General features: G+C 38.6%; 1 protein-coding gene across 1 annotated transcript in view; it reads right to left on the reverse strand.

Annotated features, from left to right (window-relative positions):
- The window catches only part of Mccc2 (methylcrotonyl-CoA carboxylase subunit 2), a 78,096-nt gene that overhangs the window by 40,683 nt on the left and 23,913 nt on the right, over positions 1-13,500 (reverse strand). The window contains exons 3-5 of the mRNA XM_047556215.1: positions 9,124-9,208; positions 8,033-8,134; positions 889-1,016 (exon numbers count right to left, since the gene is read on the reverse strand). Coding sequence (XP_047412171.1) covers positions 889-1,016; positions 8,033-8,134; positions 9,124-9,208 — 315 coding nt within the window. The remainder of the gene's footprint in view (positions 1-888; positions 1,017-8,032; positions 8,135-9,123; positions 9,209-13,500) is intronic.

The following is a 13,500-nucleotide window of genomic DNA, read 5'->3' on the forward strand; positions in this document are numbered from 1 at the left end:
GAGTTTTATTGGACTAAACCAATATCCAAAGTGCCAATATATATATTTTAGTTGTTGATGGACCTTTATTTTATTTATTTATTTATATGTGATGCTGAGAATTGAACCCAGTGCCTCACACATGTTAGACAAGCACTCTACCACTGAACTACAACCAGCGTAGTAAGTGCCCATTTTAAACTGATTTGTTTTTCAGTTCTTTTTAAAATACCCTTTGATTTATTTTATTTTATTTTATTTTATTTTTTTTGTACTAGGGATTGAACCCAGGGTGCTTAACCACTGAGCCACATCCATAGCACTCAGGGTTTCACTAAGTTGCTTAGGGTCTCCTCCTTAAATTGCTGAGGCTGGTCTTAACTTTGTGATCCTCTTGCCTCAGCCTCCCAAATCACTCAGATTACAGGCATGTGCCATCACACCTGGCCCCTTTGATTTAAATGTATTTTAATTTCAAATATAAATTTACTTTCATGGGAAATTAAGCTTACCTTAATTATATTTGCTCACATTATATAATACTCAGGCATTTAACATAATACCTGGCACTCTAGCTATCCATAAACACCAACCTTTTTTTTAATAGTCTGAACCCTTCATGATTAACAGAGAAACAAAATGTATAGGAGAAAAAAATCCAAACATATAGAGAAAAAACTGGCATGCACTAAAATGTTAGCAGAGCTATTCCTCAATAATATTATTATGGGTAGTTCTTATTTACTTTTTCTTCCCGAGTCCTCAGCAAAGAACATGCATTCCCTTGTTAATTATGGTAGAAATACTGACAAAATATTTCAGTATTTTTAAATACCCAATGATGATGTTATCATACAGTCCTGCCCTTCACCAGCTAATAATAATTATTTTACAACTCTTGTGACTTGCCCAGGTAGATGCAGGGGAGCCTGTTTTGCAGCGCAATTTCTTGTGCCCGCAAGTGTTTTTTCACAGTCACTGGGTAGTAGGTACCTCCTTTCACAGTGGCATCATTAGCAACAATCATGCATTCTACTCTGAAAGGCAAATACGTCATTGGAAAGAGAATACAAGACGTGTCTTCAAAATCAAAGGCCAATTATAGTTCACTACAAGACACTCTAATATAACCTTCAACTTCTAGTACATACCACTAATAATTACTGAACAATCTTAGGCCAAAAAGCAAGCTTCATTACGGTTCACATATTCACTTATAAAATATGATTACTTTTAACAAGTTTACAAACTCATACTTGACTTTTAAAATGTCATCAGTTCTATATAAGTAGTAAAAAAATTAACAACCTAAAACACATTTTCTAATGGTTCTTCAAATGAAAGGGTTCTAACAAGATAATCATAATACCAAAAATAATATTAATCTAAGTCTCAAGGGTGAAGAATTCCCTCATAACAAAGTTTCAGAGTTTCCTTTTAAGAAGATAATTTGCAAATATAAAAACTGACCTGTCAAGAGTACCAAGATTTTGTGTGTTTTTCTAAAGTTCTTCAATGTTACAGTCATATGTTTTCCTAAAAAGCTAAAAGAAGTCTACAATACACTTATCCTGCTTGAAGACAGAATGGATGCAAACTTTAAAACAGTATACAAGTGACAAAAAATTGTGGGGGGAAAGGAAGATAGACCTGCCTGGCATTGCCACAGAAACTTAAGATCCTCTGATCTTAAGTTCACCTCGAGGGGCTGGGGATATAGCTCAGTTGGTAGAGTGCTTGTCTCGCATGTACAAGGCCCTGGGTTCAATCCCCAGTACCACCAAAAAAAAAAAAAAAAAAAAAAAGTTCACCTCGAATCTGAGACAGCAACAGCATGTTCTTTACAAAATTCAATTTTTAAAATATTTATAGAGCTTGTTGTTATCTTGTTTTATTTTCCCTAGAACTCTACAGAGTAATTCATTAAACCCCTGTTAAAAAATCAAGAAAAGCAACTGAACATCCAGTGTATAGTAAGGGTTTGCTTTTCCTATTAGCCAGTAGGGCTTCCCACAAGATGTAGAAGTCTCTTCTCTGAGCATCAGTTTTACTCACTAGGTCACATAAAACCTTTTTCTGCATTACAAGTAGCATTTGGCTTTATCATTGAACATATAAAACTTTTCTTTCCTTTTTTTTTTTTTTTTTTTTGGTACCAGAGATTTAACCCAGGGATGCTTTACCACTGAGCCACATCCTCAGTCCTTTTTAAAATTTTATTTAGAGACAGGGTCTTACTGAGTTGCCTAGGGCCTCACTAAGTTTCTGAGGCTAGTTTTGAACTTGTGATCCTCCTGCTTAGCCTGCCAAGCCATTGGGATTATAGGTGTGCACCACCACACCTGACTAAAGATATAAAACAGTGAAGGAAATTTAGGCTTAAGGCAGGTCACTGAGCCATGACCCCACACGGATAGAGAATGTGTTCGCACGTCCCAGCCCATGGGTGCCACACCCAGAAAAGCTTAAGAAGCTCTGGTACTGCAAAGATGCCAGGCTGTGAGGCCAGACAAAGCTCAACTGAAATTCAGGCTCTGCCACTTGCTAGATATGTGACCTTGAACAAGAGACACAGTCCACTTTTGCACATTTATTAAAAGATCACAGATAGGCTAGGCATATAGTAGCCAAGTACATGCTTAATATGTGCAAGGCCGTGGGTTCAATTCCTGGCACAATAAAAAAAAAAAAAAAAAAAAAAAACAGACAGACTGAGAAATAAATTTATTCCACAAAAATAATGTATTGCACATCTTATTGTATTGGTTTTGCTCACCCAGAATCTATGATTTTGGCACTAGAATTAAACTTTTCTGAAACTGCTTCTTATCTTCAATCCACCTTCAAAGGCAGGCATATGAACCTGACCTTTCTACTCAGAGCTTACACTGTGGCTCAGTAATGGTCACAGGCCATTGGTATTCTCCTTCCACTGTAGCTCCTAAGTTCATAGAATATAAGCCTGCAGCCACCTGTGCTTCTAGCTTTGAAAGCCTACACAGAGCAAGGCAGGGTCAAGAACAGAAAACTGGTAGTCTGATAATAACTGCTTGAGCTCAGCAATCCAGCCATGCCCCAACTTAGCTGAAAAGAGTCGATGAATTTTATTTTCTACTTAAACTACTTTGAGCAAACCCAGTTCATCAGATCATCTGTTCAGTATAAAGATATAAAAAGTGTTCAACGACACTTCTCATATAAGAAAAAATGCAAATCAAAACCACCCTAAGATTCCATCTCACCCCAATTAGAATGGCAATTATCAAGAATACAAGCAACAACAGGTGTTGGCGAGAATGTGGGGAGAAAGATACACTCATACATTGCTGGTGGGGCTGCAAATTAGTGCAGCCACTCTGGAAAGCAGTGTGGAGATTCCTTAGAAAACTTGGAATGGAACCACCATTTGACCCAGCTATCCCACTCCTTGGCCTATACCCAAAGGACTTAAAATCAGCATACTACAGAGACACAGCAACATCAATGTTCATAGCTGCTCAATTCACAATAGCCAGATTGTGGAACCAACCTAGATGTCCTTCAATTGATGAATGAATAAAGAAACTGTGGTATATATATACAATGGAATACTACTCAGCCATAAAGAATGATAAAATTATGGCATTTGCAGGCAAATGGATGAAATTGGAGAATACCATGCTAAGTGAGATAAACCAATCTCAAAAAACCAAAGGACGAATGATCTCACTGATCAGTGGATGATGACACATAATGGGGGGAGGGGTTAGTGTTAGAGTTAGAGTGAGGGTTAGGAAGGGGGCAAGAATGGAGGAAGGAAGGACTGTATAGAGGGAAAAGAGGGGTGGGGGAAGGGAAAAAATAACAGAATGAATCAAACAACATTACCCTATGTAAATTTATGATTACACAAATGCACAAATGGTATGCCTTTACACCATGTACAAACAGAGAAACAACATGTATCCCATTTGTTTACAATAAAAAAAAAAAAAGAAAAACAAAATAGTTATTTCTGGTAAAAAAAAAAAAAATGATAATGAGAAACTACTTTATACCTATTAGGTAGGTTAACTTCCTTTCAGTTACACTATCCACACTAGAGCAGCCCTAGTGGACAGATAAAAACAGTCCTTCCTTGCCCTTGCCTCCAGGGAGAGAAATCCAGGGAGAGGTTAAAATGCCTATCCCAAATACGGATTCCTGGTTATGATATCCACAGAGGACAACTTTAAAGCTGATAATCAATGAAATGATTTTTTATTACAGTTTATAATTTGCATTGAAATTAAATAAGGCTATATTCTGGTAGCTATCTCTTTATTGCATATCGCAGTGGAGCAAGAGGGATTCCATCTTTAGTCAGCTTTTTCGTTGCTGTGACCAAAGGACCTGATAAGAAAAATTTTAAAGGAGGAAATGTTTCTTTGGGATCTCAAAGTTTCAGAGGTTTCAGTCCATAGATAGCTAGCTCCATTCCTTTGGGCTTGAGGTGAGGCTGAACATTATTGCAGAAGAATGTGGCAGAGGGAAGCAGCTCATTTGATGATCAGGAAGCAGAGAGAAGAGACTCCATTCGCCTGATACAATGTATGCCCCAAAAGCATGCCCCCAATGACCCACCTCCTCCAGTCGTACCCTATCTGCCTTCAGTTACCACTCAGTTAATCCCATAGGAGATTAATTCACTAATTGGGTCAAGGTTCTAATAATCCAATCATTTCACCCCAAGGGTTCTTGTATTGTTTCACATATGAGCTACAAGGAGACACCTCACATCCAAACCATAACACATCCCCAACTAGGGAAAAAACATCATTTTCATGTAAGTATGATACAATTTGACTATCTCATTCTGCAACGGATAACTGGGTCTATAGATTAATTCCCATCTTCTGTTCATTTATTCAACGAATATTTTGTATGTGCCTTCTATGTGCCATGTTCCATTCTAAGTACTAAAGACACAGGGGTAAACAAGAAGGGCAAAATTCCTGACTGCAGAGCTTCCAATTCAGTGGGGAGGACCAGTTAGAGGTAGCCAATAACAAATAAGTTAAACTCACAAAATAATTTTTGATTTTAAGTGCTATGAACCTAGAATAAAATAAGGCAATGCGGTTTAAGATATCACAAAACAAGGTAAAAGATGCAATCAAACGTGGTAAATGATATAATAAAATAAGCTCATTGTGGTGGGGGCCATGCTAAGACAAAATGGTTGAGGAATGAAAGTAACAGCTGCCACCCATATGCACTAGTACTGTTCTAAGGCACAGGGAGATATCTCATCTTACAGAAACAGGCACGGAGAAATTGGAAAACACTAGGCAACTAAAGTGCTATAAGAGTGAGGTGAGAAAAGTAGGGAGGGATCAGATCTGAAAAGGAACTTATAAGCCATGGTAAGGAATTTTTTTGAAGGGTGGGAGCAGGTACTGGGGATTGAACTCAGGGACACTCAACTGAGTCACATCTCCAGCCCTATTTTTTTTGTATTAGATTTAGAGACAGGATCTCACCAAGTTGCTTAGAACCTCGCTTTTGCTGAGGCTGGCTTTGAACTTGCCATCCTCCTATCTCAGCCTCCTGAGCCACTAGGAATATAGGTATGTACCACCATGCCCAGTTCATGGTAAGGAATTTGAATTTTCCAGAGAGATGGGCTCAGGGCAATTACTTTTCGACTAGTCACTATCTCAGGTAAGCAGTCCTTGCATTAAACTGGCTTATAAAATAAATTCCATATAAGTTTCCTCATTAAATGTCTTAGTATCTACTTCAGAAATTATCAAGAAGCCTGTGATAATTAGAAATACATATTTTTTTGCTTTCCCACTCCCTTCCTGCCACAGAATTCCTAAAACCCTTGTACTTTCTGGGTGACAGGAGCATCATTTGTTATTCATAAGTGCCTTTCAATCACACCTGAGTTCATGCTAATGCTATGAACTATGGTTTGGATGAGAGTTCCCCAAAGGATGTGCTAAAGGTTTGGTCCTAGGGTGCACTACTGAAAGGTGATGGAACCCTTGGGAGATGGGACCTCGTGGGAGATCCTTAGATCATTGAGGGTGTGCCCCAAAGGGTCTTGTGAGAGCTCATCCATCCCCTCTCTCCCTGCTCCAATTCAAGATATGAGTAGTTTGCCCTAACACTTGCTGCCACCATTGCCATCTATAGCCCTCATCAGAACTGAGCTGATGCAGGTGCCATGCTTTGGAACCTGCAGAACTGTGAACCAAAATAAACCTGTCTTTAATTCATAAATAGCCTCTCTCCGATAATTTCATTGTAGTAACATGAAGCAGGCTAATAAAGTTAGTATTTTTAGTGCACGTGCATTGGACCACATAAGGTCAGGTGTGGAATTTTCCATCTGTGCATGGAAAATATCGTATAAAATTACCTTCAGGCCATATGTGTAAGGTGTGGTATATATGAAACGTAAGTGAATCTCATATTTAGACTCGGTTACCATCCCCAGGATATCTCATTATATATACAAATGTCCCAAAATCTAAAAAAAATCTGAAATCAGAAACACCTCTATTCCCAAGCATTTCAGAAAAGGAACATTCAATCTGTAATAAAATATATATACAGTCACACATCACATAATAATGTCTCAGTTAACAAAAGACCACATACACAACGGTGGTCCTATAGGATTACATCATCTAGGACTATCATAGAGCCATGAACTATCTATGAGCCATGGCTCTATGATGTTCACATGATGCATTTCTCAAATTGTATCATGGTCATTAAGCAACACATAACTGTATACACCTAGGGGGACAAATGGAAGAGCATGTTCCAAGGTGTTGACTGTCATTACAAAGAGGGATATGATAAACAGCAATTATTCTACTTAATTATGTATTTCCATAACATAGGAATTTAGTTTAATTCTGCATTAAGTTCAACATTTTTAAAAATATCCCATAACATTCCAAGAAAAAAATGTCTCCACACTGGACGAACATTAAGCAAAGAGCCATGGGGGAAACCTGGGAGTAAAAATCAAGGAAGAAGTAACAATGGTGAATGGCTACAGCTGTGCCTACCCTGGAGGCAAGGATCATGGGGAGAAGGTGGAGGAACACACCATAAACCAACATCTGTGTCAAGGTCAGTAGCGCCAGGCTAAGTCAGACTGTCTGAAATCAAAACCATGTTACTCTCTAAGCCTGCATCCTCATCTGCACAATGGGGAGGACTATGATAGCACCCATTCTCAAACAGTTGCCATGAGGATCAAGACAGGCAATCATTACATTGCCTGGCACAGTACTTACATGGTAAAAAATGACCTCATTCAGAAATATATACCAATAAATTTAACACTGAGGACTTTCGCATCCCTGAACCTACAGTGGTTCTCAAATTTAGCATTCAAGAACCTGCAGGGCCTCACCCCAAGCATCTCTGACTTAGAACTTCCAGGGAAGAACTGGAGAATCTGTTTTTCTAATAAGTTCTCAAGTAATGCTGATACTGCCTGGGGACCAAACCTGAAGAACTACTCCTCTAACACCATGTTTTTCACCCCAAATGTGCACGAGACCACCTGGGGAGCCTTTGAAAACTACATGTCAATCCCACACATGGGAATGCTAATTCAGTGGAAGGTCTGAATTGGATCCCAGGAACTTTTGCTGGGGTTTTTCCCCTTCGATTTTTGTTTCTAAAGCTCTACAAATGAATCTAGTATAGTTCTGAGTAGGATACTCAGGTCCTAATATAAATAGCACAAAGCTTGCATGCTAATATGTAAAGTGAGTGCTGGATGGCTGCATCTCATCAAAGTCTTCTTCCTATGATTATGACTATTACTAATACTACTAGGGATTGAACCCAGAGGTGCTCAACCATTGAGTCACATCCCTAGCCCTTTTTATTTTTTATTTAGAGAAAGAATCTCCCTAAGTTATGTAGGGCCTTGTTAAGTTGCTAAAGCTAACTCTGAACTTGCAATCCTCCTGCCTCAGACTCCCGAGTCACTGGAATTATAGGCATGTGCCACCATGTCCAGTTGACCGTCATTATTGAGCTTATGTAGAACACTCACCCTGATACTCTTCCAATGCCTGTAATGATGCCACCTGCAGGGACTTCCTCATTACCATATAGCTGGTAACCTGCAAACTGGGAAAATTCCAGAAATGGAGACCTGAAAGGAAAAAGAATATTTTTTAATTAGCGTGTGCGTGTGTGTGTGTGTGTGTGTGTGTGTGTGTGTGTTTAAACAGTTACACATGAAAAAGGAAAACCATTTTTTCAAATACACACATTATACATAAAATCAACAAAAAGAGTTGGGAACAATGAAACCAGTCTACAATTCCAGCTTCTCCAAAGCCTAAGGCAGGAGGATCACAAGTTCGAGAACAGTCTGGGCAACTTAATTAGACCCCATTTCAAAATAAAAAGGGCTGGAAATGTAACTCAGTGGGAGAATACCCCTAGGTTCAATACCCGGTACAACAAAAAACAAAAGAAAACGTGCAATAGCTCCCCATTTCTCTCAGGGTAAGACCCAAAACTTTCACAGTGGCCTACAAGGCCCTCTTAACTCTGCTCCCATCTCCTATTAGTCTCCCCTTCACTCCCTCAATGTCAACCACAATGATCTCCTGGATACCTAGAGTGTATCACATACCTGGCACACCTCACCTCCAGGCCTTTGCACTGGCTGTTGTTTCCTACAACATTTGCCCCAGATATTTATAGGGCTATCTCTTGTCCCTCCTTTAAATCTCTGCTCAAATGTCAACTTCTCAAAGAGATCTACCCTAACCATCCCACTTAAAACTGCAACTTGCCCATCACTGGCTCACCCTTACTCTGGTCTATCTTTTCTTTTCCCCATGATATTTGTTACCTTCTAGCATAGTGTATAATTTAAAACATTTATTATTTATCTTCTGCCTCCCTATGCCATAATATAAACTCCAGTAGGGCAAAACTCTTCATCTATCTTGTTCATCGATATATCAGTAAAGCCTAAAACAGTGCCTGACACACAGTGGATTCTCAATAAACCTTTCTTGTTTGAATTTCATAAGAATCAAAATTCAAAATCATTTATTTATAATACCATCTAATAAAGTACCATGGAACAGAGAAAATGCTCTGAGTCAGCATTGGGTAGGTACCAACCCTGGGTCTACAAGGGTGTCGATTCTTTCTCTGGGTAAGAGTTTCCCTCTTGCGGTGTGCAGTGCTCGGGCTTTCTCACTACCTCCTAGAATAAAAACATGATTAGATCAGATCAGATCTACAAAACATCTCTATTCAAATCAATGCCAGGAAAACATAATGCTCAAAACAAAGCAAGGCACTTTTAAAAAGTTCAACGTTATCTTGTAAGAAACAGCTCATTTTGCAAATCATTCACTCAACCTGCCAGCTACCAATTTTCTGAAGTAAAGGAAGTAGGTTTTTTGTTTAAATCAATCTATCTCTGATCCTAGAGTACATCTTTTACATGTTCTGAATTCACTATTACGAAGAAGTTATCCAGTATTTTCTCTGCAACCCATTCATTACAAATACTGCCTCATTGCCATGCTTGTTAAATATTTACCATATGTATCTAGCATTGTATTAAATTCTAGATAAAATATGAAAATTCCTACCTTCATTTGGACTAGTTAAAAGAATAACAGAAATTACTTGCACAAATAAGTAAGGATGGATTTTTGTAAAAGTGACATTAGAGACCCACATTTTAAGCCTGCAAATGGAAGAACTGAACACCTTTGCAGCAATTAGAAAGTTCCCTTCTGTTAGTACCCTGACTCAGAGATGGTCTTTGGTATTTACCAACATCCTAATAGACAAAATAACAATAATTAAAGAGATGCTAGGGAATCTGACCAGACTACTTGAGGCCAAAGTGCCCCAACTTCATGTACCCATCCTGTGGTTGAGGCCTCAGTGTCTTGGGAATATCTATAACACGCTCTCTGCAAATCAAAGTATCAAGTGGTACCATAAAATGTTCATTTTCATTGATGACCCATAATGATCTCAATATAGTCTTTGTCTAATGCAACATTCAACTATTTAAGAAAGCCATTTCTTTGTTTATTTGGGTAAGAAAATAAGTTGCTATCTATTTCAAGCAAGCTTCCAAGTAAAACCTTATTTTCCAAACAAGAACTTTTTGCTGTATCTAAAAGGATTTTTTTCCCTGAAGAGGTACATGGCATATTTTTAGGACTAAATCTGCCTTCAGATTACAAGAAAATTACATTATACATCTAAACTTCTTTTAAAATGAAATAATCCTGGGAAGGAAAGACTTGGTTACAAAATATTGTGATTAGGTCAAATGGTTTTTCTCTTTTCTCCCAAGCACTGGTTAAGACCTTAAGAGATTGTTTAGGGGTCAGGGAAAGAGGGACAAAAGGGTTACAAAAGGCAGAGGTGGGGGAGGGAAGGCAGAGGAAATTTTGCAGAATATGGACACATTTATTTTCTTGATTGTAATGGTTTCATGAGTGAACTTATACATCAAAATGCTTTAAATTGCATACTCTAATGTAGTACCGTAGGTCAACTATACATCAATGAAGTGTTTAAAAATAAATATTTAAGGAAAAATAAACTCAGATACTGCAAGGTAAACCAGGCCAGGGCAAGAATCAGGTGACATAAGAGCCCATTCAGGGCTAGCAAGAGAGGGAATGGAAGGCAGAGGTGGGTGACAAAGAGGTGACAAGACATGCTTTAAAAAAATAAAAAGTAGTTAAGCCAATATCATTCTTACTCTGCCTAGAATTTGACCTTTTAATTTGGAGCAGCTGGTAAATTATGGTTTCATTAGGAAGAACCAAAGGATGGTTCAGACTTGCAGAGCACAGAATGAAGCCCCTCTGCATTTAAACAAGCATAGTAAGCTGGGTTTGGTGGTGCACACCTATAATCCCAGCAACTCAGCAAGAACCTGTCTCAAAATAAAAAATAAAAAAGGGGGTAGGGATATGGCTCAGTGGTAAGTGCCCATGTTCAATTCCCAGTGCCAAAATTAATTAATTAATTAAAATAAACAGGCACAGTATATTTGGACCACAAGACGGCACAACACAAGAGCTTAGTTTTCCAAAGATTCTTTTTTAAACGTTTTGTGTTATCTCCATTCCATAGACTTGGTGCCAGAAAACATGTTTTCTTTAACCTCTCATTTAGATCAAATTCTCACTGCATGTAATTTACTGTATTGCACTGATTCTCAGATGGGTAATCTGCTCACATTTAACATCAAAAAGCATTTTATAATTTACGGAATCGTTCCATTGCTGTCTACAGGGGGCAGTCAAGACCTAGCTGTCTGCCTCTGCATGCTCTAATGTTTACCGTCATTGCAACTGCACTGCACACATTGCTGGAACTCCACTAGTGGAATAACTTCCATTTTGAAATATCTTCAAAAAACTATGCAAGTCTTATCTTTAGGTCATTAAAGGTCCCCTCCCTGCTTCAATCATCAAAACCATTAGTGTTTTTTTACAGTCATAAAGTTATTAGCCAGTGTAAAAACAAAGCACTTCTGATTTTATCAAAACACTTACTTCAGTTAACTTGAATTAATAAAAATACTTAGTTCTGACTATTCTGAATAACACCGCAGGGGTAATCCTTTTCCCACCTACAGAAATGACTAAGTTACTCTCCATGCAATCCTACAATTTCCAACAAGGACAAAGGGGACGATCAAAGACAGCAGAGCCCTGAGAAGAAAGCTGAAACAAAGACAGGTGAGAAAACAAGAAAGAACAAAAAAGAGGGCAAGAGGCAGCTATTTTGTCAACTTATTTATCACAAATTCTCTCTATTGAAAAACTTTGAGGGTTACTTATGAAACAACCTAAAACATCTGTCCCTTTCTCCTGCCTGAAAATTATTGAATGAATTTAAAATCAGGATGTCTAAATTCTATAGAAACAGGAGGAGGGGAAGGAAAATGAGTAAAATTCCCTAACTCTTGATCAATACCATCATTGCTAAGCCAGTCTATGACCATTCACAGAACAAAATCAGAGAAGAAAAGGCCCAGAGCAAGGTGCACAAAATCCCTTAAAACACTAAAACACACACACACACACACACACACACACACACACACACACACACACATATACATTTTGCTGTTGAGGTTATTTTGAAACTGCCCAGAGATGTATCAAAAATGTATGTTTAGAAGTACACTGAAGCTGGGCATGATGTCACATGCCTATAATGGCAGCTGCTTGGGAGGCTGAGGTAGGAGGATCATGAGTTCAAAGTTAGTCTCAGACACAGCAAGGACCTAAGCAACTCAGCAAGACCCTGTCTCAAAATTTAAAAAAAAAAAAAAAAATTATAGGACTGGGGATGTGGCTCTGTGGTAAAGTAACCTTGGGTTCAATCTCCAGTATCCCCTGCCACACACCCCCAAAAAGTATGTGTAGAGCAGGAGATGTAGCGCTGCAGTAGAGCCAGGCTCTGGGTTCAAACCCCAGCACTGCACAGAAAAAAAAAAAAAAAATTGGAGGGATTACTTATGGTTGAATATAGACATCTTTTTGATGACCCTATTTTCAAGTTTCTATAAGCATATATTATTTTAAAATGTGTGTGTGCACATCACATATCCATCTGAATGGTACAATTCTAGGTAAAACTACAAAGTCCAAAGTCGTCTTTTCTCCTGTCTCCTTACCTCACCTCCCTACCTTGGGGTCATAGGCTCTCAAGAGGGCCTGACTCAGCAGGACATCAGAACCCACAGTCCTCAGCAGGTGCTGAATGATGTCTGATCCCTCTCTGATTCAACCCACCCATCTTAATGTCCCAGGGCAATACTCAATTCATCAAATCCAACTGTGGTAATGATTGTAAGTATGGAGTTACAACTCCCAACAAAACATGTTTTTATTTCAGCAAGAGTTTTTGTTCTTTTTCTGGAAAAAAAAAAAAAAAATGCCTTAATCTAAATGGCTTCAGGAATTTTAGTCATCCTTCTGAAAAGCATACCTAAAAAACAGGACATTTTACTCCCTAAATCATACCCCAAAAGACGAAATCTATATCATTCTTTAATACCATCTTCCCACACTAGGACAAGGGGGATTCAAGAGCTACCTGGTCAAAAAGAATGACCAATGTAAGCTACCCCCGTTTTTATTTATTTATTTATTTATTTAGGGTGCTGGGGATTGAACCCAGGGCCTTGTGCTTGCAAGGCAAGCACTCTACCAACTGAGCTATCTCCCCAGCCCCCTGTTTTTATAAGTAACCCTTCATTTATTTGCACACACCTACATAGGGTAGCCTGGACCAGTATGACTGACATTTACTGCTTCTCATTGCCTGTTTTCCTTTCTCCCTTTTCCTGAAAGCAATACTGCCACCACCATGAGGTTCCAGGAGCTACCTGCACAATATCCTAAAGCCCTAGCTGACATGGGTCCTAGGGCACAGTTACAAATCTCCCAGACACAGTGATTGAACCATAGGGTAAACATATGGGCCAAAGTGTACCAATCAGAA

Source organism: Sciurus carolinensis, chromosome 6 (genome assembly GCF_902686445.1).
Source record: "Sciurus carolinensis chromosome 6, mSciCar1.2, whole genome shotgun sequence".
NCBI lineage: Eukaryota > Metazoa > Chordata > Mammalia > Rodentia > Sciuridae > Sciurus > Sciurus carolinensis.